Consider the following 22469-nt stretch of genomic DNA (forward strand, 5'->3'; position numbering starts at 1 on the left):
ATGGCAAAGCTAAATAAGGGGTAGCATTACTGCTGATGCAGGAGTTGGGGAAATGTGAGTGAAGGAGTCTAAGGAAGTAAGCTATAGACTGATGTGGGTAAAAATGAAAGTGGATTGTGAGAGATGGGTGATTATTAGTGCTCTTGCACCTTAACCATGAGAAGAAAAATCATATGAGGCAAGTGTTTTGGGAGTAGCTGAATGATTGTGTCTGCAGTTTTGATGTAAGAGACTGGGAAATAGTGATGAGTGATTAAACTGTGAAGGTGAGTAATGTGGCAGTTAAGGGTATAACAGAGGGGCATTGGGTTATTCGGTAATGGGAATGGAAATGGTGAACAGCCTTAGGAGGTATATGCTGAAAGAGAGCTGGTGATTAGGAATACCTAGTTTTAATAGAGGGACATATGCAAGTATATGTTTGTGAGTAAGGAAGATGGCCAGTGAGCATTATGGGCTTACATGCTGATTGATAGGCATGCCAAATAAAGACTTTTGGATGTGAGTGTGCTGAGAGGGGCAGCTGCTGGGACGTCTGATCTTTACCTGGTGATGGTGAGAGTGAAGACAAAAAGAGGTTTGCAGAAAAGAGGAAATGCCATGGGTTAGAAGAGAGTGGTGAAAGATATTTTGGAAAAGAGATTTGTGTGAAGAAATACTGAGAGAAATTGAGCATAGAATAGCAAAAGGTGAGTAAACAAAGCTAGCAGAGTGGGTGAGGATTGGTTGGTATTTAAGGAAGCTGGGCAGGCACATACAAGAGAAGTGTTTAGTATGCAAAAGGTGGGTTGTGGATATGAGAGAACGGATAGTGAGTAGTGGGATGACAAAGTAAAGTTGCTAGTAAAAGAGAAAAAGAGTGGTTTATGTGCAGTACCTTCAGGGGACAAATGCAAATGATTGGGAGATGTACAAGAGAAAGTGGCTGGAGATGAACAGGAAGGTGCATAGATTGAAAAAGAGGGAATATAAGAGTTGAGGTGAATGAGTATCAATAAACCTCAGTTAGATTAAGATGTTTTGGGAAGAGGTTGATAGGGTAAGAAAAACAAAAGAACAAATGAGAACATCATTGAAGGGGGTAAATTGGAAAGTGATAACAGGTAGTGATGAGGTGAGGAGGATATGGAGTGTTTTGAAGGATGGTGGAATGTGTTTGACGATAGGGAAGCAGATGTAGGGTATTTTGGTTGGGGAAGTATATAAATCAGAAAGTCATTGAAAGGGATTTGATATAAAGGGAAGAGGAGGTGAAAGCCCTATGTAAGAAGAAATGTGGCAAGGCAGCTAGAGTGAATGGTATTGCCATTGAATATCTTAAGGAAGGGGATGATTGTGGGTCTTTACTGGTTAGATAGGATTTTTATTGTATGTATGGATCGTGGTGAGGTGCCTGGTGATTGATGGAATGTGTGTGTAGTGCCATTGCATAAATGCACGGGGGGGCAAAGGTGAGTGTTCATACTTCAGTATTATGTTTCTTGAATGTAGATACATTGTAAATTGTATGGAGGAATGGTGCTTAAAAAGATGGTAAAGTCATGTACAGAGCATCATACTGGAGAAGAACAGTGTGGTTTCAGAAATGGTAAAGTTTGCTCTAAAGGATGTGCAACTAGGGAGGAGAGGGAGCAGTTCCAGGTAAAGTTTGGTATGTGACATGGCTGTTTACTTTGTTTATGGATGGGGTGGTGAGGGAAGTAAATACAAGGGTCATAGAGAGAGGGGCGAGTATACTGTCCATTTGGGATAAGAGGGGCCTGAGAAGTGAGTCAATTCTTGTTCGTTTATGACATAACACTGGTGGCAAATTTTAGTAAGAAACTGTAGAAGTTGGTGACTGAGTTTGGAAGTGTGTAAAAGGAGAAAACTGAAAGTGAATCTGAATAAAAGAAAGGTTATTAACTTTAGGAGGGTAGAGAGACAGGTTAGTTGAGGCATGAGTTTGATCTGAGAAAATTTGGTGAAAGTGAAGTGCTTTAAATACCTGGGAGTGGGCATGGCAGCAAATGGAATTTTGGAAGTGATTCATGAGGTAGTTGAGGGTACAAAGTTCTGGGAACATTGAAGAATGTATGGAAAGAAAGGTCATTATCTGGGAGGGCAAAAATGGGCATGTTTGACAGATGAGGATGTTTGAAGAAGGGTGGATGTGTTGGAAATGAAATGTTTAAGGACAATATGTGGTGTAAGGTGGTTTGAACAGGTGAGTGATAAGAGGGTAACCAAGAGGTGTGGTACTAAAAAAGAGTGTGGTTAAGAGAGCTGAAGAGGGTGTGCTAAAATGCTGTGAACATATGGAGAGAATGAGTAAGAAGAGGTTGACAAATAGGATACATGTGTCAGAAATGTAGGGGACAGGGAGAGGGGGTACACCAAATTGGAGATGGAAGGATGAGTGAAAAAAAATTTGAATGTGTAGGGCCTGAAAGGAGTGCACAAGGTAAAAAGAATTGGAAAGATGTGGTATACAGGGGTTGACATGTTGCCAATGGACTCAATCAAGGCATAGGAAACGGCCTGGGTAAACAATGGAAAGGTCTGTGAGGTCTGGTTGTGGGTAGGTGGCTGTGGTTTCAGTGCATTGCAAATGGTAGCTTGAGAATGGATGTGAGCAAATGTGGGCATTCTTCATCAGTTCCAGGAGCATCCTTGGTATCACAGGAAATGGTAGGCAAGTATGAAAAAAGAAAAATTGTATATGTATTTATATTATAATGGTTTTTCCTCATTTTTTAAAAAGAATATTAATGTGATTTTTTTTCACTTAGTGGACAAGTGGATTTCTGCTATCACTTGGCTGGTCACGAAGTGAAGACCTCGTGTGTGTGCAAGAAGATGGTGCAGTTTTGTTGTATGATATGTTTGGTACCTACCAACATACTTTCAATATGGGAGAGGTAAGAATTTGTCATTAAATGTTTGGCTGGATAATGCTTATTTATCTTAAGTATTACATTTCTGACATAATGGGTATTACCAAAATATTTCCGTAAATCTTAAAATTTCCCTAAAGTTACTTTTAGTCATACCTTATTTGTACTAATCAAATACTGTGCAGTGAAGTAGAAGTGATTCTTTGGTAGAAAATTTTCATGTTTTTAGGGGTGTTTGGTGCATGTTATTACAAATGTAGATTTTGAAAAATGGAAAAACCACACCTATTAGGCAGCATGAGATAAAATCAGGGAATATATTGGTCAGGACATTCCATCCTCATGATTCTGGTTATTTGCTCACTCTTTGCAAATATCCCTTGAGTGATAGTAGTTGCTCACTCATTATCTGGATCTCCCATGGCAGATCATAAGCCATCACTGAGCTGATGTCATTGATCCACACATATCCAGTTGCCCAGAACTCACAATTCATAGATAATGTGGGCCAACTCAAGGCAGTCATAGAAGTTACAGAGCTTATGCTTTCCAACAAAGTAGGAAAAGGCAGGGCAGGGTAAGAAAGCTAGGAAAAATTGCTAATGGGACACTGCTCTAGAAAGAAAAGATTTCTAAGTTTTCAAAACCTACATTCTCTCCTCTTGTGTCTGTTTCATGAGCATGAGAGTATACCCCATGAAGATGGAGGTATTATTTTTTTTTTTTTTATTATACTTTGTCGCTGTCTCCCGCATTTGCGAGGTAGCGCAAGGAAACAGACGTAAGAAATGGCCCAACCCCCCCCCCCCCATACACATGTATATACATACGTCCACACACGCAAATATACATACCTTACACAGCTTTCCATGGTTTACCCCAGACGCTTCACATGCCCTGATTCAATCCACTGACAGCACGTCAACCCCGGTATACCACATCGATCTAATTCACTCTATTCCTTGCCCTCCTTTCACCCTCCTGCATGTTCAGGCCCCGATCACACAAAATCTTTTTCACTCCATCTTTCCACCTCCAATTTGGTCTCCCTCTTCTCCTTGTTCCCTCCACCTCCGACACATATATCCTCTTGGTCAATCTTTCCTCACTCATCCTCTCCATGTGCCCAAACCACTTCAAAACACCCTCTTCTGCTCTCTCAACCACGCTTTTTTTATTTCCACACGTCTCTCTTACCCTTACGTTACTCACTCGATCAAACCACCTCACACCACACATTGTCCTCAAACATCTCATTTCCAGCACATCCATCCTCCTGCGCACAACTCTATCCATAGTCCACGCCTCGCAACCATACAACATTGTTGGAACCACTATTCCTTCAAACATACCCATTTTTGCTTTCCGAGATAATGTTCTCGACTTCCACACATTCTTCAAGGCCCCCAGGATTTTCGCCCCCTCCCCCACCCTATGATCCACTTCCGCTTCCATGGTTCCATCCGCTGCCAGATCCACTCCCAGATATCTAAAACACTTCACTTCCTCCAGTTTTTCTCCATTCAAACTCACCTCCCAATTGACTTGACCCTCAACCCTACTGTACCTAATAACCTTGCTCTTATTCACATTTACTCTTAACTTTCTTCTTCCACACACTTTTCCAAACTCAGTCACCAGCTTCTGCAGTTTCTCACATGAATCAGCCACCAGCGCTGTATCATCAGCGAACAACAACTGACTCACTTCCCAAGCTCTCTCATCCCCAACAGACTTCATACTTGCCCCTCTTTCCAAAACTCTTGCATTTACCTCCCTAACAACCCCATCCATAAACAAATTAAACAACCATGGAGACATCACACACCCCTGCCGCAAACCTACATTCACTGAGAACCAATCACTTTCCTCTCTTCCTACATGTACACATGCCTTACATCCTCGATAAAAACTTTTCATGAAGATGGAGGTATTAGGGATAAACTTTCGGTTAAGACTAATTCCAAGACAGAAATGAATACCTTCAAAGGTGAATCATCAGGGTGTAAGGTATGATGCTTCCTTGATGGAAAACTATCAAGAGTGGATAAAAGAAGGCAGTCTACATAAGATTTTAATTCTTATCAAAAAGAAAAAAAATGGTTGTGGTTTTTTTCCAAGCTTACAAAGAGATTGTCATCAGAAACAATGAGTTCTTGTTTCTAGACATAGCATGTAATTTACTAACTCTCTTGTAAGAGCCTAAGGCTTATAACCTTGGGCTCTGACAAGAGAGTTAGTGAATTATGAGAGAATTATAAAATTACAAGAGATTTAGTGATGAAAATGTTGAGGAACTTAACTGAGAAAAATTACTAGATTGTTAATGTTTTAAGACTTTTCAAAGCTCCCACTGAAGCAATAGGGAAATCAGGCAACAATTCTCCTCAAAACAAAGTCTGGAAAAGCTTATCCCAAATAAAGTCAGGTAGGAAAAGCAAAACCCCAAGATTGGGATTCTTATGAGACAATGTGTTACTAGCTTTGTTCTTGTCATGGTAAATGCTAGAGAAGAACTCTAAACATAAGGTTAAAGTCTTTTCCTTTAACTCACTTGTGTGATCACAGATTCTTAAAGGAAGACAAAATATTTTCAAAATGATTGTTACTGACTTCAGGAGGAGGGTGTATGTAATGTAAAAGATCATATGATTGATGTACTTGATGTACTTTGACTCAATTCTACATACATGGTTCCATTTGCTGCCATGTCTCCTACCAGGTACTTAAAACACTCTACTTCTTCCAAATTTTCTTATTTCAGATTCACACAACAACTTATCTGTCACCCTTGCACTACCAAGCCGTAATAATCTTGCTTTTATTCACATTTACTCTCTTTTCGCTCCTTTGATACTCTCTCCCAAACTCAGACACCAACTTCTGCAGTTTTTCTTTTGAATCTGTAACTATATGCAAGAAAGACACAGAATAGAAGATTGGATGCGAAGGTCACAGTTGGGAAGATACAAATATAGATGATAGAGATTGGAGATTAAGAAGAGATATGAACAAAGGAATAGAGAATATGAGAGATGATTGAACTCATGGAAATGGAACTGTGAGAAATATGGATGAAAATAAAGACAACACATACATAAACCACTTTTAACACTAATGGGAATAAGAAGAAAAATAATGTACCAAAAAATGTAAAGCAGGTGAAAATGATAAACAATGATATTGACCAAGAAACCAGTTCTGATAAGGAAATATGATTCAATTGAGAATAAGCCATGGAAAATATTTTATGTGAATCTGATAATTGAAAATACCAGAATCAAAGCTAAATTCATTAATGATTTTTTAAAAGATTCTAACATAAAACTCATAACCGTTATTGAAAAATGGATAAATGGAAAAATAAGCATTGAAGCAGATTTAGAAAGATATGTGGCCTTTAGAACTGTTAGAGAATAAAATAAGCAAGGTTGGATATCAATATTTTTAAAAAACAAATTTATAATGAAACTATCTCACAAGAAATGTGAAATATTACCAGAAAGCATACAAGGCACATGAACACGACAGTAACATACAGACCCCCCAAAATTAAAATTGAGGGGCATAGCATAAAACTAACAAGAATTCAAAAATTTGTAAGGAACAGTGACAAGCCAGAAAAGACACTAATTTTGTCAGATTTCAATTTTGATTTTGTACAGTGGGAAAAGTATGGAATGGAATATGATTGTAAGTATTTATTTTATTTATTTTCTATTTTACTTTGTCGCTGTCTCCCGCATTAGTGAGGTAGCGCAAGGAAACAGATGAAAGATTGGCCCAACCCTCCCACATACACTATATACTGATTTGCTTATGCAAAGCATACAACCTAACTGGCTAATTAGTGTATGCAGGGCCTGTAGCCTGACATGAACTGTAAGCAAACCAAAGGAAATGATGATTCAATTGATCTGATTTTTACAAATGGTATGGCTTTGATTTTAGACATTGAGATCACAAAAACAAGTATCCCAGATCATAATACAATTGAAAGTGCACTGACCATAGCACTGAAATGGTTACAAACAGACAGAACAGACAGAATGAAATGAAAGGTGTATGTATGTAAGGAAGCTTAAACTTCTACCCTGAAAAATTAAAGTGGAATTAAGTAAATAAACAAATAGAAAATTTGCAATGGTTGGATAGCCTGACAGCAAGAATACAAAGGCAAACATGGTAATCTTCTGCTAACGTGTAAATGAAAATATCGTGAAGCTAATGCCAAGTAAAAGAATGTTTAATATGAAGAGGACAGTAAAGATACTGCCAGAATTATGAAAGCTAAGCTGCAAAAAAGGCTTTAAATTTCCCCACTTTGGATGAAAGAAGAATGAGAGGTGACCTGATCACAACTTTTAAGTTTTTAAAAGGCATTGAGGAAGATCAACCAGAGGACATAGAATAGAATTAGATAAGAAATGTGTAAATAAGGATGTAAAGATTTTTTTAATATAAAAGTGGTGGATGAATGGAACAGATTAACTGAGGACATGGTTGATGCAGACAGCATACATAGATTTAAGAGGTTGTATGATAGTAGAGAGTATCCAAGAGATGGTGCCCCACAAGTGTAAAACTCACCTGCCATACAAAACAAATGGGTAATTACTAATGGTAATTAACTGTACCATGGGATAGAATATAGTGGATGAATAGTGAAAGAGAATGGTAAAAAAACTAAGAAGCAAAGATAGAATGGAACAATTAGAAGGCAGAATAAGGAAAGCAGACAAGGAAATAATGGAATTACACAGAAGGGAATAGAGACAAAAAGATGAAAAAATAATACAGTGTATGGACTAACACACAAATGTCCTGTTTGCTTGAGTGTGAAGAGATTTTTTATGCACATTGGCCAACTTTGACTGTGAAGACACTGAACACTTACTGCAGGAACCTCTTGATTTACTGGTATTTGATTTATGTCATCTTTAGAGTAATATGCATGGTCCATGTACACTTTTTTTTTTTTATTTGCACAGGCTTAAGTTTGAAATACCTGATCATTATTAGGCTGTCACTGTGATGATGTGGCGTTGCCAACACCTTGCAGGAAGCATGCATATGCATGGCATGGATACAGCATATAGTCATGGAGTGCTACAGTATTTTGTCGCAGTATACTGGATATTGCATAGATTTTGCCCCTTGTGTCATTTCACCAGAGCATCTTTTAAGTTTTCTTGGTACCAGTGATGCTAAGGAGTGTAAGGCCATCACCACTGAATGTGCTTGAATGCTATGAGAGACTTAAACAAACAGCAGATATTAAACATCCCCTTGGATTTAAGGAATCTGTTTTACAGTTGACAAGAATGAAACATTAATCAGTGCATCTAAGACCTCGTATTTCCAAGTTCAGTTATGGAGAGAATGGAACAAATGTATGTTAAAGTATATTATATTTCCTGTTACATATATGCTGTAGTTTTCACTGGTTTGATATTCGTTACTGTCTTATTACTAATAAAACCTCCTAATCTCCATTGCTTACATAATTTGATTTATGCATTTTAGATTTAAGCAACCATTTTCAAGAATTTAACTCGTGTAAATCGAAAGGTCCCTTCTGAGGCAAGATGTAAATACCGGACTGGCCAGCCTTCACTCAGTACATACAATAGAAGAGAAGTATCTTACTATGTTTTTTGTGAAACAGTGTGACACCATGGGTGAAGGATTTTGAGAAATTACCATTGATCTGACCCCTTATTGGTAGCCATGCTTTCATGATATTGTGATATATCAATAGCTAGTGAGACTTAACGTTATTTGTCAAAGTAAATATCTTACTGATCTCATTTATTGATGAATGTCTGTCCAAAGTCAGACTACGGTAAGCATTAGGAAATTGGTATTACATTCATGCTTACCAACCCTATCAAGACAAAACAAGTTGTATTGCTCATTTCAGAATTAATTGGATCCATTTGGGTTGATACTTTTTTCCAAGTGTATATGGAAACAATTTTCCATTCCTCTCATGTTGTCCCACGCTTCATGAACATCAATTAAGGTAGCAAAAAAGCACATACCACAAGAATATAGAAAGAAATGTAACCCAGATATCTCCTCACAAATTGTCCTCCTCATAAAGCAGGGAAACTGTCCAAGACTGAACAACTCACCATCAGTGAAAATCAGAAGACAAATCTAAACTCTAAATAACACTATCTCTAACCTAATCATCAAAGGACAAACTGGAAACTGGTACTCTGTCCTCAATATAACAAAAGTACAAGACCCACAGCAGTCAACTCTGGCACATGTTGAAGAACATTCACACTTACCTCACCAATCTAGTTCTCATTCATGAAGCACTTCTGACTCATTTCAATGAGTTTCCTTCTAAAGAACACTCAGACAGACTCATGAGACACTGCACAAAAGTCTGCCTCAAACCAACCACACTACTTAAGAGGAAAGTCATGGATATTATCTTCTGACCTTTCTTTTTGTTTTTCTTTATGATCTCAGTTTCTCCATTACTCAGATTTCTATTAAAGAAGTATACTATAGTTTAGGGATTGTTTTAAGGATGTCAAAGGTGTGAAAATACCACTGAAAGTGTTGAATATTCATTGACCTGTAAATTATGTGATTTGTACCTTGATCAGAATTGTCTCAACCCTTATTTTGACAATGTTTATGTTATATTAACATCTGCAAGAGAAGTGAAAGCAGATTGAGATTAATGTACGTAACAGTAAGAGATGAGATTGTTTGTTTTGCTTGTGGAAGTGTGCTTAAAATGAAGCATAGCTTATTGAGTATTATTATTTTTTCTTTCAAACTATTTGCCATTTCCCACGTTAGCGAGGTAGCGTTAAGAACAGAGAACTGGGCCTTTGAGGGAATATCCTCACCTGGCCCCCTTCTCTGTTCCTTCTTTTGGAAAATTAAAAAAAATAATGAGAGGGGAGGATTTCCAGCCCCCCACTCCCTCCCCTTTTAGTCGCCTTCTATGACGCGCAGGGAATACGTTGGAAGTATTCTTTCTCCCGTATCCCCAGGGATAATAATTATTTTTATTGTCATTATTATTATTATTATTATTATTATTATTATTATTATTATTATTATTATTATCCCTGGGGATAGGGGAGAAAGAATATTTCCCACGTTTTCCCTGCGTGTCATAGAAGGCGACTAAAAGGGGAGGGAGCGGGTGGCTGGAAATCCTCCCCTCTCATTTTTTTGTTAATTTTCCAAAAGAGGGAACAGAGAAGGGGGCCAGGTGAGGATATTCCCTCTAAGGCCCAATCCTCTGTTCATAACGCTACCTCGCTAATGCGGGAAATGGCGAATAGTACGAAAGAAGAAAGAAATTATTATTATCAATCATTATTACTATTATTATTATTGTTGTTGTTGTTGTTGTCATCTGAAGGAAAAGTAGTCCCAACAATATTATATTGATATAAGGGATAGGCTGTAAATAAGGCTGTGCAGAGGAGGGTAGATAAGTTGGAAATGAAATGTTCAGGTACAATATGCATTGTGAGATGGTTTGATCAAGTAAATCATGAGATGTGTGTTGATTAAAAGAGTGTGGTTGAGAGAGCTGAGGAGGGTGTGCTAAAATGGTGTGGACTTTTGAAGAGAATGTGTAAGGAAAGGTTAGCAAAGAGGGAACAAGGAGACCAAAATGGAGATGGAAGGATGGAGTGAAATAGAATTTGAATTGTTGGGGCCTAAACATGCAGGAGAGTATAATGCGTGCACTGGATAAAGTGAATTGAAATGGTATGGTATATTGGGGTCAACATACTGTCAGTGGACTAAACCAGGACATATGAAATATCTGGGGTAAACCATGAAAAGTTTTGTGGGGTTAGGTTGTGGATAGGGAGCTAACACAGGAAATGACAGTCAGGTATGGAAAAAAATGTTATTGATATCATAATGATTTTTTTTTGCATTCATTATAAGAGGGTGTTTTGAAATGGTTTGGCCACATGGAGAGAATGAGTGAGGAAAGATTGACAAAGAGGATATATGTGTCAAGAGATGGAGGGAACGAGGAGTAGTGGGAGACCAGATTGGAGGTGGAAGGATGGAGTGAAAAAGATTTTGAGTGATCGGGGCCTGAACATGAAGGAGGATGAAAGGTGTGCAAGGAATAGAGTGAATCAGAATGATGTGGTATGCCAGGGTCGATGTGCTGTCAGTGGATTGAACCAGGGCATGTGAAGCCTCTGGGGTAAACCATGGAAAGTTTTGTGGGGCCTGGATGTAGAAAGGGAGCTGTGGTTTTGGTGCATTATACATGACAGCTAGACACTGAGTGTGAATGAATGTGGCCTTTGTTGTCTTTTCCTAGCGCTACCTCACGCACATGTGAGGGGAGGGGGTTGTCATTTTCTGTGTGGCGGGCTGGCGACGGGAATGAATAAAGGCAGCAGGTATGAATTATGTACATGTGTATGTATATATATGTATACGTTGAAATGTATAGGTACGTATATGTGTGTGTGTGTGGATATATATATTTTTTTTTTTTTTTTTTATACTTTGTCGCTGTCTCCCGCGTTTGCGAGGTAGCGCAAGGAAACAGACGAAAGAAATGGCCCAACCCCCCCCATACACATGTACATACACACGTCCACACACGCAAATATACATACCTACACAGCTTTCCATGGTTTACCCCAGACGCTTCACATGCCTTGATTCAATCCACTGACAGCACGTCAACCCCTGTATACCACATGACTCCAATTCACTCTATTCCTTGCCCTCCTTTCACCCTCCTGCATGTTCAGGCCCCGATCACACAAAATCTTTTTCACTCCATCTTTCCACCTCCAATTTGGTCTCCCTCTTCTCCTCGTTCCCTCCACCTCCGACACATATATCCTCTTGGTCAATCTCTCCTCACTCATTCTCTCCATGTGCCCAAACCATTTCAAAACACCCTCTTCTGCTCTCTCAACCACGCTCTTTTTATTTCCACACATCTCTCTTACCCTTACGTTACTTACTCGATCAAACCACCTCACACCACACATTGTCCTCAAACATCTCATTTCCAGCACATCCATCCTCCTGCGCACATCTCTATCCATAGCCCACGCCTCGCAACCATACAACATTGTTGGAACCACTATTCCCTCAAACATACCCATTTTCGCTTTCCGAGATAATGTTCTCGACTTCCACACATTTTTCAAGGCTCCCAAAATTTTCGCCCCCTCCCCCACCCTATGATCCACTTCCGCTTCCATGGTTCCATCCGCTGACAGATCCACTCCCAGATATCTAAAACACTTCACTTCCTCCAGTTTTTCTCCATTCAAACTCACCTCCCAATTGACTTGACCCTCACCCCTACTGTACCTAATAACCTTGCTCTTATTCACATTTACTCTCAACTTTCTTCTTCCACACACTGTACCAAACTCAGTCACCAGCTTCTGCAGTTTCTCACATGAATCAGCCACCAGCGCTGTATCATCAGCGAACAACAACTGACTCACTTCCCAAGCTCTCTCATCCCCAACAGACTTCATACTTGCCCCTCTTTCCAGGACTCTTGCATTTACCTCCCTTACAACCCCATCCATAAACAAATTAAACAACCATGGAGACATCACACACCCCTGCCGCAAACCTACATTCACTGAGAACCAATCACTTTCCTCTCTTCCTACACGTACACATGCCTTACATCCTCGATAAAAACTTTTCACTGCTTCTAACAACTTGCCTCCCACACCATATATTCTTAATACCTTCCACAGAGCATCTCTATCAACTCTATCATATGCCTTCTCCAGATCCATAAATGCTACATACAAATCCATTTGCTTTTCTAAGTATTTCTCACATACATTCTTCAAAGCAAACACCTGATCCACACATCCTCTACCACTTCTGAAACCGCACTGCTCTTCCCCAATCTGATGCTCTGTACATGCCTTCACCCTCTCGATCAATACCCTCCCATATAATTTACCAGGAATACTCAACAAACTTATACCTCTGTAATTTGAGCACTCACTCTTATCCCCTTTGCCTTTGTACAATGGCACTATGCACGCATTCCGCCAATCCTCAGGCACCTCACCATGAGTCATACATACATTAAATAACCTTACCAACCAGTCAACAATACAGTCACCCCCTTTTTTAATAAATTCCACTGCAATACCATCCAAACCTGCTGCCTTGCCGGCTTTCATCTTCCGCAAAGCTTTTACTACCTCTTCTCTGTTTACCAAATCACTTTCCCTAACCCTCTCACTTTGCACACCACCTCGACCAAAACACCCTATATCTGCCACTCTGTCATCAGACACATTCAACAAACCTTCAAAATACTCATTCCATCTCCTTCTCACATCACCGCTACTTGTTATCACCTCCCCATTTGCGCCCTTCACTGAAGTTCCCATTTGCTCCCTTGTCTTACGCACCCTATTTACCTCCTTCCAGAACATCTTTTTATTCTCCCTAAAATTTACTGATAGTCTCTCACCCCAACTCTCATTTGCCCTTTTTTTCACCTCTTGCACCTTTCTCTTGACCTCCTGTCTCTTTCTTTTATACTTCTCCCACTCAATTGCATTTTTTCCCTGCAAAAATCGTCCAAATGCCTCTCTCTTCTCTTTCACTAATACTCTTACTTCTTCATCCCACCACTCACTACCCTTTCTAAACAGCCCACCTCCCACTCTTCTCATGCCACAAGCATCTTTTGCGCAATCCATCACTGATTCCCTAAATACATCCCATTCCTCCCCCACTCCCCTTACTTCCATTGTTCTCACCTTTTTCCATTCTGTACACAGTCTCTCCTGGTACTTCCCCACACAGGTCTCCTTCCCAAGCTCACTTACTCTCACCACCTTCTTCACCCCAACATTCACTCCTCTTTTCTGAAAACCCATACTAATCTTCACCTTAGCCTCCACAAGATAATGATCAGACATCCCTCCAGTTGCACCTCTCAGCACATTAACATCCAAAAGTCTCTCTTTCGCGCGCCTGTCAATTAACACGTAATCCAATAACGCTCTCTGGCCATCTCTCCTACTTACATAAGTATACTTATGTATATATATATATATTATCCCTGGGGATAGGGGAGCAAGAATACTTCCCACGTATTCCCTGCGTGTCGTAGAAGGCGACTAAAAGGGGAGGGAGGGGGGGACTGGAAATCCTCCCCTCTCGTTTTTTTTTTTTAATTTTCCAAAAGAAGGAACAGAGAATTGGGCCAGGTGAGGGTAGTCCCTCAAAGGCTCAGTCCTCTTTTCTTAACGCTACCTCGCTAATGCGGGAAATGGCGAATAGTTTGAAAGAAAAATATATATATATATATATATACATGTGTATGTGGGTGGGTTGGGCCATTCTTTCATCTGTTTCCTTGTGCTACCTCACTAACGCGGGAGACAGCGACAAAGTATAATAAAAAAAATATTAAAAAAATATATAACTAGTTTATAGAATATGCACCTGAAATACTGTTATGCATTGATTTCAACAGGAAGTAAAGGACACCCATATCCAGAGTGCTCAGGTCTTTACTAGTCACAGGGAAACAGGAGTAGCTGTTCTCAGTAAATCTAACCGGATTTTTATGGTCAACAATATATATGAGCCCAAAACCAGAAAATACCCAGATATACCAAGTAAGTGGATGCATTCCTTTTTTCAGCATCATAAGTTGGAGTGGTATTGTTATATCTTAGCAAAGAAGGTAGGAGTACTTCACTGTGGGAAATATGAGCACATATAGCTATAGAAAATATTACCATATCTAAGTTTGTTATCTTTTCGTGGAATAGTTGAGAGGGTTTGTGTATGTTTTCAAATTCTGAGCCATCCATGTGGGAAGAATTCTACCATTCCCTATGGTGAAATCCCCTAGGTAGAGGGTCTCGGCTTGTGGATGAGAGGATGTCACAGTCTCATGGCAAGAGTTAATATAGTAGAAGAATGATACAAAATTTGTACAATTAGGAGAGCAGTAGGCAAAACAGAGGAAAAGTGTGGAAGTAGGGAGACAGACCTTGAGCCACATAACATCAAAGTTTGGAGACTCAAAGTCCTCGGGGCATGCAACAGGTGCATTGATGTTGGAATACGCACAAACACCACCTTTGAACTGGAATCGTGAGTGGAGGTTGAAATTAGATATGAAAAAGGGACAAGTGAGAACATCATTCGACAACTGTGTCGCATAACATCCTTCTTATATGTTCAGGTAGGCATTTCCATACACTCAGCATCTGTTATAGAATCACTTGCATTCTTGTACATGCTACACATCCATTAAGCTCCAAAGAAGAACCCCACTAGAAAAAGTGATTTCATTAAGTTTTCATATCTTTAACATCTCGTCAGGTGGTGTAGTGGAATGCTGGTGTGTGGTAAGAGAGGAGCGTCGCACCAATGTGTTGGTTAGCCAGGGTCGTGACCTTCTCTTTCTGAATCATGTAGAGCAGCATCCTCAGGCTTTGGTAAGTCCTATTTATTGTTTACAGTCTTCTATAATCACTGTTACACTGTAGTGAAAACATTTAAGTTTTTCTCTGTACACTGTTTACTTCATCATGATCAAGAATATTTAGGCTGGAGCATTAGTTAAATAACATTAGGCAGAAGTAGTAAGTATGAATATTAGGCAAGAGCATTAGGTAGAAGTAGTCATTAGGGATATCGGTAGGAGCTTTTTTAAGGATGAAGCACTAAAAGCTAAGAAGCTGCACTGGAGTTCACTAGTTATGGAAACTCTGTTACCTTGGCCACCTCCTTGAGGGAGTTCCAGGCAGGAATAGACATCAGAGATATAGGATAGATAGATTAAGAATGTGCCAGGCCTCTTCAGGGTTATAGACTGCATTACCACATCACCAGAATGTATTCATCAGCATTGATGTATACCTATCTTTCAATATCTCTGATGCCCATTCCTTTTAGGAACTCCCCTTAAGGGGGTGTCCACTGTGAAAGCCTCAACTTATCCCAGTCCTTGCATGCCTCCCTCACATACACCATTCCATGTGATCTTCCACCATTTATCTTCCTTCAGTGTTCTCCGACTCTATTTCCTCATGTCACAGGTGGCCTTCCTCTCGCACCAACCCCTTTAATCATATTGTTATACACTGTCCTTGTAAACTCTCCATCTTGCATACTTCCTACATATCAAAACCACTGTATTATGTTTCACCATCTCTGTCACTCCACAGTGTCATTCCCACATTTTTTATCCACCCCCTCATTTCTTTCTCCATTCCATCTAATCATACCATAAGTGCCTCTCAAATAGCTCATTTCCACAGCCTTGTTTCTTGCTCTCTGCGAGTCATTCCACGTCCATGTTTTGCTTGCATAGGTCAGGGTTGGGAAGAATATGCTGTCTCCTACTCCTTTCTTCACTTCCATGCTTACACCTCTACTCTTCATTATTCTATTAAGGGACCTAATGACTCTTTGATCCTGTATTCCTCTTCTCCTTGTCTTTCTTTCCATATCACCAGACTTATCCAAGACAGCTCCTAAACACTCAAATTCTGTTACCTCTTCCAGTCTTTCTCCCCCATTATATATAATGCAGGTAAGTATACTTTTTTCTCCCACTATATATATATATATATATATATATATATATATATATATATATATATATATATATATATATATAGTGACTGGTTCTCAGTGAATGTAGGTTTGCGGCAGGGGTGTGTGATGTCTCCATGGTTGTTTAATTTGTTTATGGATGGGGTTGTTAGGGAGGTGAATGCAAGAGTTTTGGAAAGAGGGGCAAGTATGAAGTCGGTTGGGGATGAGAGAGCTTGGGAAGTGAGTCAGTTGTTGTTCGCTGATGATACAGCGCTGGTGGCTGATTCATGTGAGAAACTGCAGAAGCTGGTGACTGAGTTTGGTAAAGTGTGTGAAAGAAGAAAGTTAAGAGTAAATGTGAATAAGAGCAAGGTAATTAGGTACAGTAGGGTTGAGGGTCAAGTCAATTGGGAGGTAAGTTTGAATGGAGAAAAACTGGAGGAAGTAAAGTGTTTTAGATATCTGGGAGTGGATCTGGCAGCAGATGGAACCATGGAAGCGGAAGTGGATCATAGGGTGGGGGAGGGGGCGAAAATCCTGGGAGCCTTGAAGAATGTGTGGAAGTCGAGAACATTATCTCGGAAAGCAAAAATGGGCATGTTTGAAGGAATAGTGGTTCCAACAATGTTGTATGGTTGCGAGGCGTGGGCTATTGATAGAGTTGTGCGCAGGAGGATGGATGTGCTGGAAGTGAGATTTTTGAGGACAATGTGTGGTGTGAGGTGGTTTGATCGAGTAAGTAACGTAAGGGTAAGAGAGATGTGTGGAAATAAAAAGAGCGTGGTTGAGAGAGCAGAAGAGTGTTTTGAAATGGTTTGGGCACATGGAGAGAATGAGTGAGGAAAGATTGACCAAGAGGATATATGTGTCGGAGGTGGAGGGAACGAAGAGAAGTGGGAGACCAAATTGGAGGTGGAAAGATGGAGTGAAAAAGATTTTGTGTGATCGGGGCCTGAACATGCAGGAGGGTGAAAGGAGGGCAAGGAATAGAGTGAATTAGATCGATGTGGTATACCGGGGTTGACGTGCTGTCAGTGGATTGAATCAGGGCATGTGAAGCGTCTGGGGTAAACCATGGAAAGCTGTGTAGGTATGTATATTTGCAAGGAAACAGACGAAAGAAATGGCCCCCCCCCCCCCCCCATACACATGTATATACATACGTCCACACACGCAAATATACATACCTACACAGCTTTCCATGGTTTACCCCAGACGCTTCACATGCCTTGCTTCAATCCACTGACAGCACGTCAACCCCGGTATACCACATCGCTCCAATTCACTCTATTCCTTGCCCTCCTTTCACCCTCCTGCATGTTCAGGCCCCGATCACACAAAATCTTTTTCACTCCATCTTTCCACCACCAATTTGGTCTCCCTCTTCTCCTTGTTCCCTCCACCTCCAACACATATATCCTCTTGGTCAATCTTTCCTCACTCATCCTCTCCATGTGCCCAAACCACTTCAAAACACCCTCCTGTGCTCTCTCAACCACGCTCTTTTTATTTCCACACATCTCTCTTACCCTTACGTTACTCACTCAATCAAACCACCTCACACCACACATTGTCCTCAAACATCTCATTTCCAGCACATCCATCCTCCTGCGCACAACTCTATCCATAGCCCACGCCTCGCAACCATACAACATTGTTGGAACCACTATTCCTTCAAACATACCCATTTTTGCTTTCCGAGATAATGTTCTCGACTTCCACACATTCTTCAAGGCCCCCAGGATTTTCGCCCCCCTCCCCCACCCTATGATCCACTTCCGCTTCCATGGTTCCATCTGCTGCCAGATCCACTCCCAGATATCTAAAACACTTCACTTCCTCCAGTTTTTCTCCATTCAAACTCACCTCCCAATTGACTTGACCCTCAACCCTACTGTACCTAATAACCTTGCTCTTATTCACATTTACTCTTAACTTTCTTCTTCCACACACTTTTCCAAACTCAGTCACCAGCTTCTGCAGTTTCTCACATGAATCAGCCACCAGCGCTGTATCATCAGCGAACAACAACTGACTCACTTCCCAAGCTCTCTCATCCCCAACAGACTTCATACTTGCCCCTCTTTCCAAAACTCTTGCATTTACCTCCCTAACAACCCCATCCATAAACAAATTAAACAACCATGGAGACATCACACACCCCTGCCGCAAACCTACATTCACTGAGAACCAATCACTTTCCTCTCTTCCTACACGTACACATGCCTTACATCCTCCATAAAAACTTTTCACTGCTTCTAACAACTTTCCTCCCACACCATATATACTTAATACCTTCCACAGAGCATCTCTATCAACTCTATCATATGCCTTCTCCAGATCCATAAATGCTACATACAAATCCATTTGCTTTTCTAAGTATTTCTCACATACATTCTTCAAAGCAAACACCTGATCCACACATCCTCTACCACTTCTGAAACCACACTGCTCTTCCCCAATCTGATGCTCTGTACATGCCTTCACCCTCTCAATCAATACCCTCCCATATAATTTACCAGGAATACTCAACAAACTTATACCTCTGTAATTTGAGCACTCACTCTTATCCCCTTTGCCTTTGTACAATGGCACTATGCACGCATTCCGCCAATCCTCAGGCACCTCGCCATGAGTCATACATACATTAAATAACCTTACCAACCAGTCAACAATACAGTCACCCCCTTTTTTAATAAATTCCACTGCAATACCATCCAAACCTGCTGCCTTGCCAGCTTTCATCTTCCGCAAAGCTTTCACTACCTCTTCTCTGTTTACCAAATCATTTTCCCTAACCCTCTCACTTTGCACACCACCTCGACCAAAACACCCTATATCTGCCACTCTATCATCAAACACATTCAACAAACCTTCAAAATACTCACTCCATCTCCTTCTAACATCACCACTACTTGTTATCACCTCCCCATTTGCGCCCTTCACTGAAGTTCCCATTTGCTCCCTTGTCTTACGCACTTTATTTACCTCCTTCCAGAACATCTTTTTATTCTCCCTAAAATTTAATGATACTCTCTCACCCCAACTCTCATTTGCCCTTTTTTTCACCTCTTGCACCTTTCTCTTGACCTCCTGTCTCTTTCTTTTATACATCTCCCACTCAATTGCATTTCTTCCCTGCAAAAATCGTCCAAATGCCTCTCTCTTCTCTTTCACTAATACTCTTACTTCTTCATCCCACCACTCACTACCCTTTCTAATCAACCCACCTCCCACTCTTCTCATGCCACAAGCATCTTTTGCGCAATCCATCACTGATTCCCTAGATACATCCCATTCCTCCCCCACTCCCCTTACTTCCATTGTTCTCACCTTTTTCCATTCTGTACTCAGTCTCTCCTGGTACTTCCTCACACAGGTCTCCTTCTCAAGCTCACTCACTCTCACCACCCTCTTCACCCCAACATTCACTCTTCTTTTCTGAAAACCCATACAAATCTTCACCTTAGCCTCCACAAGATAATGATCAGCCATCCCTCCAGTTGCACCTCTCAGCACATTAACATCCAAAAGTCTCTCTTTCGCACGCCTGTCAATTAACACGTAATCCAATAACGCTCTCTGGCCATCTCTCCTACTTACATAAGTATACTTATGTATATCTCGCTTTTTAAACCAGGTATTCCCAATCATCAGTCCTTTTTCAGCACATAAATCTACAAGCTCTTCACCATTTCCATTTACAACACTGAACACCCCATGTATACCAATTATTCCCTCAACTGCCACATTACTCACCTTTGCATTCAAATCACCCATCACTATGACCCGGTCTCGTGCATCAAAACCACTAACACACTCATTCAGCTGCTCCCAAAACACTTGCCTCTCTTGATCTTTCTTCTCATGCCCAGGTGCATGTGCACCAATAATCACCCACCTCTCTCCATCAGCTTTCAGTTTTACCCATATTAATCGAGAATTTACTTTCTTACACTCTATCACATACTCCCACAACTCCTGTTTCAGGAGTATTGCTACTCCTTCCCTTGCTCTTGTCCTCTCACTAACCCCTGACTTTACTCCCCAGACATTCCCAAACCACTCTTCCCCTTTACCCTTGAGCTTCGTTTCACTCAGAGCCAAAACATCCAGGTTCCTTTCCTCAAACATACTACCTATCTCTCCTTTTTTCACATCTTGGTTACATCCACACACATTTAGGCACCCCACTCTGAGCCTTCGAGGAGGATGAGCACTCCCCGCGTGACTCCTTCTTCTGTTTCCCATTTTAGAAAGTTAATACAAGGAGGGGATATATATATCCTCTTTGTCAACCTTTCCTCTCTCATTCTCTCTATATGTCCAAACCATTTCAACAAAACCTCTTCTGCTCTCCCAACCACACTCTCTTTGTTACCACACATCTCTCTTACCCTTTCATTACTTAATCAAACCACCTCACACCACATGTCCTTAAACATTTCATTTCCAACACATCCACCCTCCTCCATACAACCCTATCTAACAACCCTATCTATATCCCATGCCTTGCAACCATATAATATTGTTGGAACTACTATTCCTTCAAACATATCAATTTTTGCTCTCTGAGATAATGTTCTCTCTTTCCACACATTGTTCATAGCTCTCAGAACCTTCACCCCCTACTCCACCCTGCGACTCACTTCTGCTTCCATGGCTCCATTTGCGGCTAAGTGCACTCCCAGATATCTAAAACACCTCACTTCCTCCAATTTTTCTCCATTTAAACTTACATTCCATCCCAATTAACTTGTCCCTCAACCCTACTGAACCAGTGAATCTTATAGCCTTGCTCTTATTCACATTTACTCTCAACTTTCTCCTTTCAAACACTTCCAAACTCAGTAACCAACTTCAGCAGTTGCTTACTCGAATCAGCCACCAGTGCTGTATCATCGGCAAACAACAACCAAGTCACTTCCCAGGCCCTCTAATCCCAAACATACTGCATACTCACCTCTCTCTCCAAAACTTTTGCATTTACCTCCCAAAACATCCCATCAATAAACAAATTAAACATCCATGGAGACATCACACAGCCCTACAGCACACCGACTTTCACTGGGAACCAATCACTCTCCTCTCTTCCTACTCATACACATGCCTTTCATCCTTTCATTCACACTTCTAAACTCCTTACCAACCTGTTTCTCATTCAAATCTGCCAACTCACTCCCCAGGCCCTCTCATCCCCCACAGACTGCACACTCACCCCTCTCTCCAAGACTCACATTTACCTCCCTTACCACCTCATCCATTAACAAATTGAACAGCCATGACTGAAATCAAACACTCCTGCCACAGACAACCCTACCCTATGAAACTTCCACTCCCAGATATCTAAAACATTTTGCTTCCTCCAATATTTCCCCATTCGGACTCAACTCTGTTTCTCATTCAAATCTTCCAACTCACTCCCCAGGCCCTCTCATCCCCCACAGACTGCACACTCACCCCTCTCTCCAAGACTCACATTTACCTCCCTTACCACCTCATCCATTAACAAAGTGAACTGCCATGACTGAAATCAAACACTCCTGCCACAGACAACCCTACCCTATGAAACTTCCACTCCCAGATATCTAAAACATTTTGCTTCCTCCAATATTTCCCCATTCGGACTCAACTCTGCTAAACCTAATAATCTTGTTGTTTTCTTCACATTTACTCTCTACTTTCTCTTCTCACACTCTTCCAAACTTAATCACCAACTTCTGCAGCTTTATTATAACATTATTATTATAACATTATTATAACAACTTTTTTCAACAAATGGCATCACTTTTACAGAGGGATCAGTTGTTTATCATATGCTTAAAGGGGCACTTATTGCAAGACAGCAGTGGAGGGATGTTTGATATCTGATCACTATATTGTGGAGGTGAAGGTGAAGATTTGTACTTGTTTTCAAAAAAGGAGAGAGAATGTTTGGGAGAAGAGAGTGGTGAGAGTAAGTGAGCTTGGAAAGGAGACTTGTGTGAGGACATGCCAGGAGAGATTGAT

General features: G+C 40.7%; 1 protein-coding gene across 1 annotated transcript in view; it reads left to right on the plus strand.

Annotated features, from left to right (window-relative positions):
• Vps16A (vacuolar protein sorting 16) overlaps positions 1-22469 on the plus strand; it is a 125427-nt gene that overhangs the window by 4556 nt on the left and 98402 nt on the right. Inside the window, exons 3-5 of the mRNA XM_071665315.1 lie at positions 2772-2900; positions 14380-14524; positions 15240-15355. Of these exons, the coding sequence (XP_071521416.1) occupies positions 2772-2900; positions 14380-14524; positions 15240-15355 (390 nt within the window). The remainder of the gene's footprint in view (positions 1-2771; positions 2901-14379; positions 14525-15239; positions 15356-22469) is intronic.

The sequence above is a fragment of the Panulirus ornatus genome, chromosome 1 (genome assembly GCF_036320965.1).
Source record: "Panulirus ornatus isolate Po-2019 chromosome 1, ASM3632096v1, whole genome shotgun sequence".
In the NCBI taxonomy this organism is placed as follows: domain Eukaryota; kingdom Metazoa; phylum Arthropoda; class Malacostraca; order Decapoda; family Palinuridae; genus Panulirus; species Panulirus ornatus.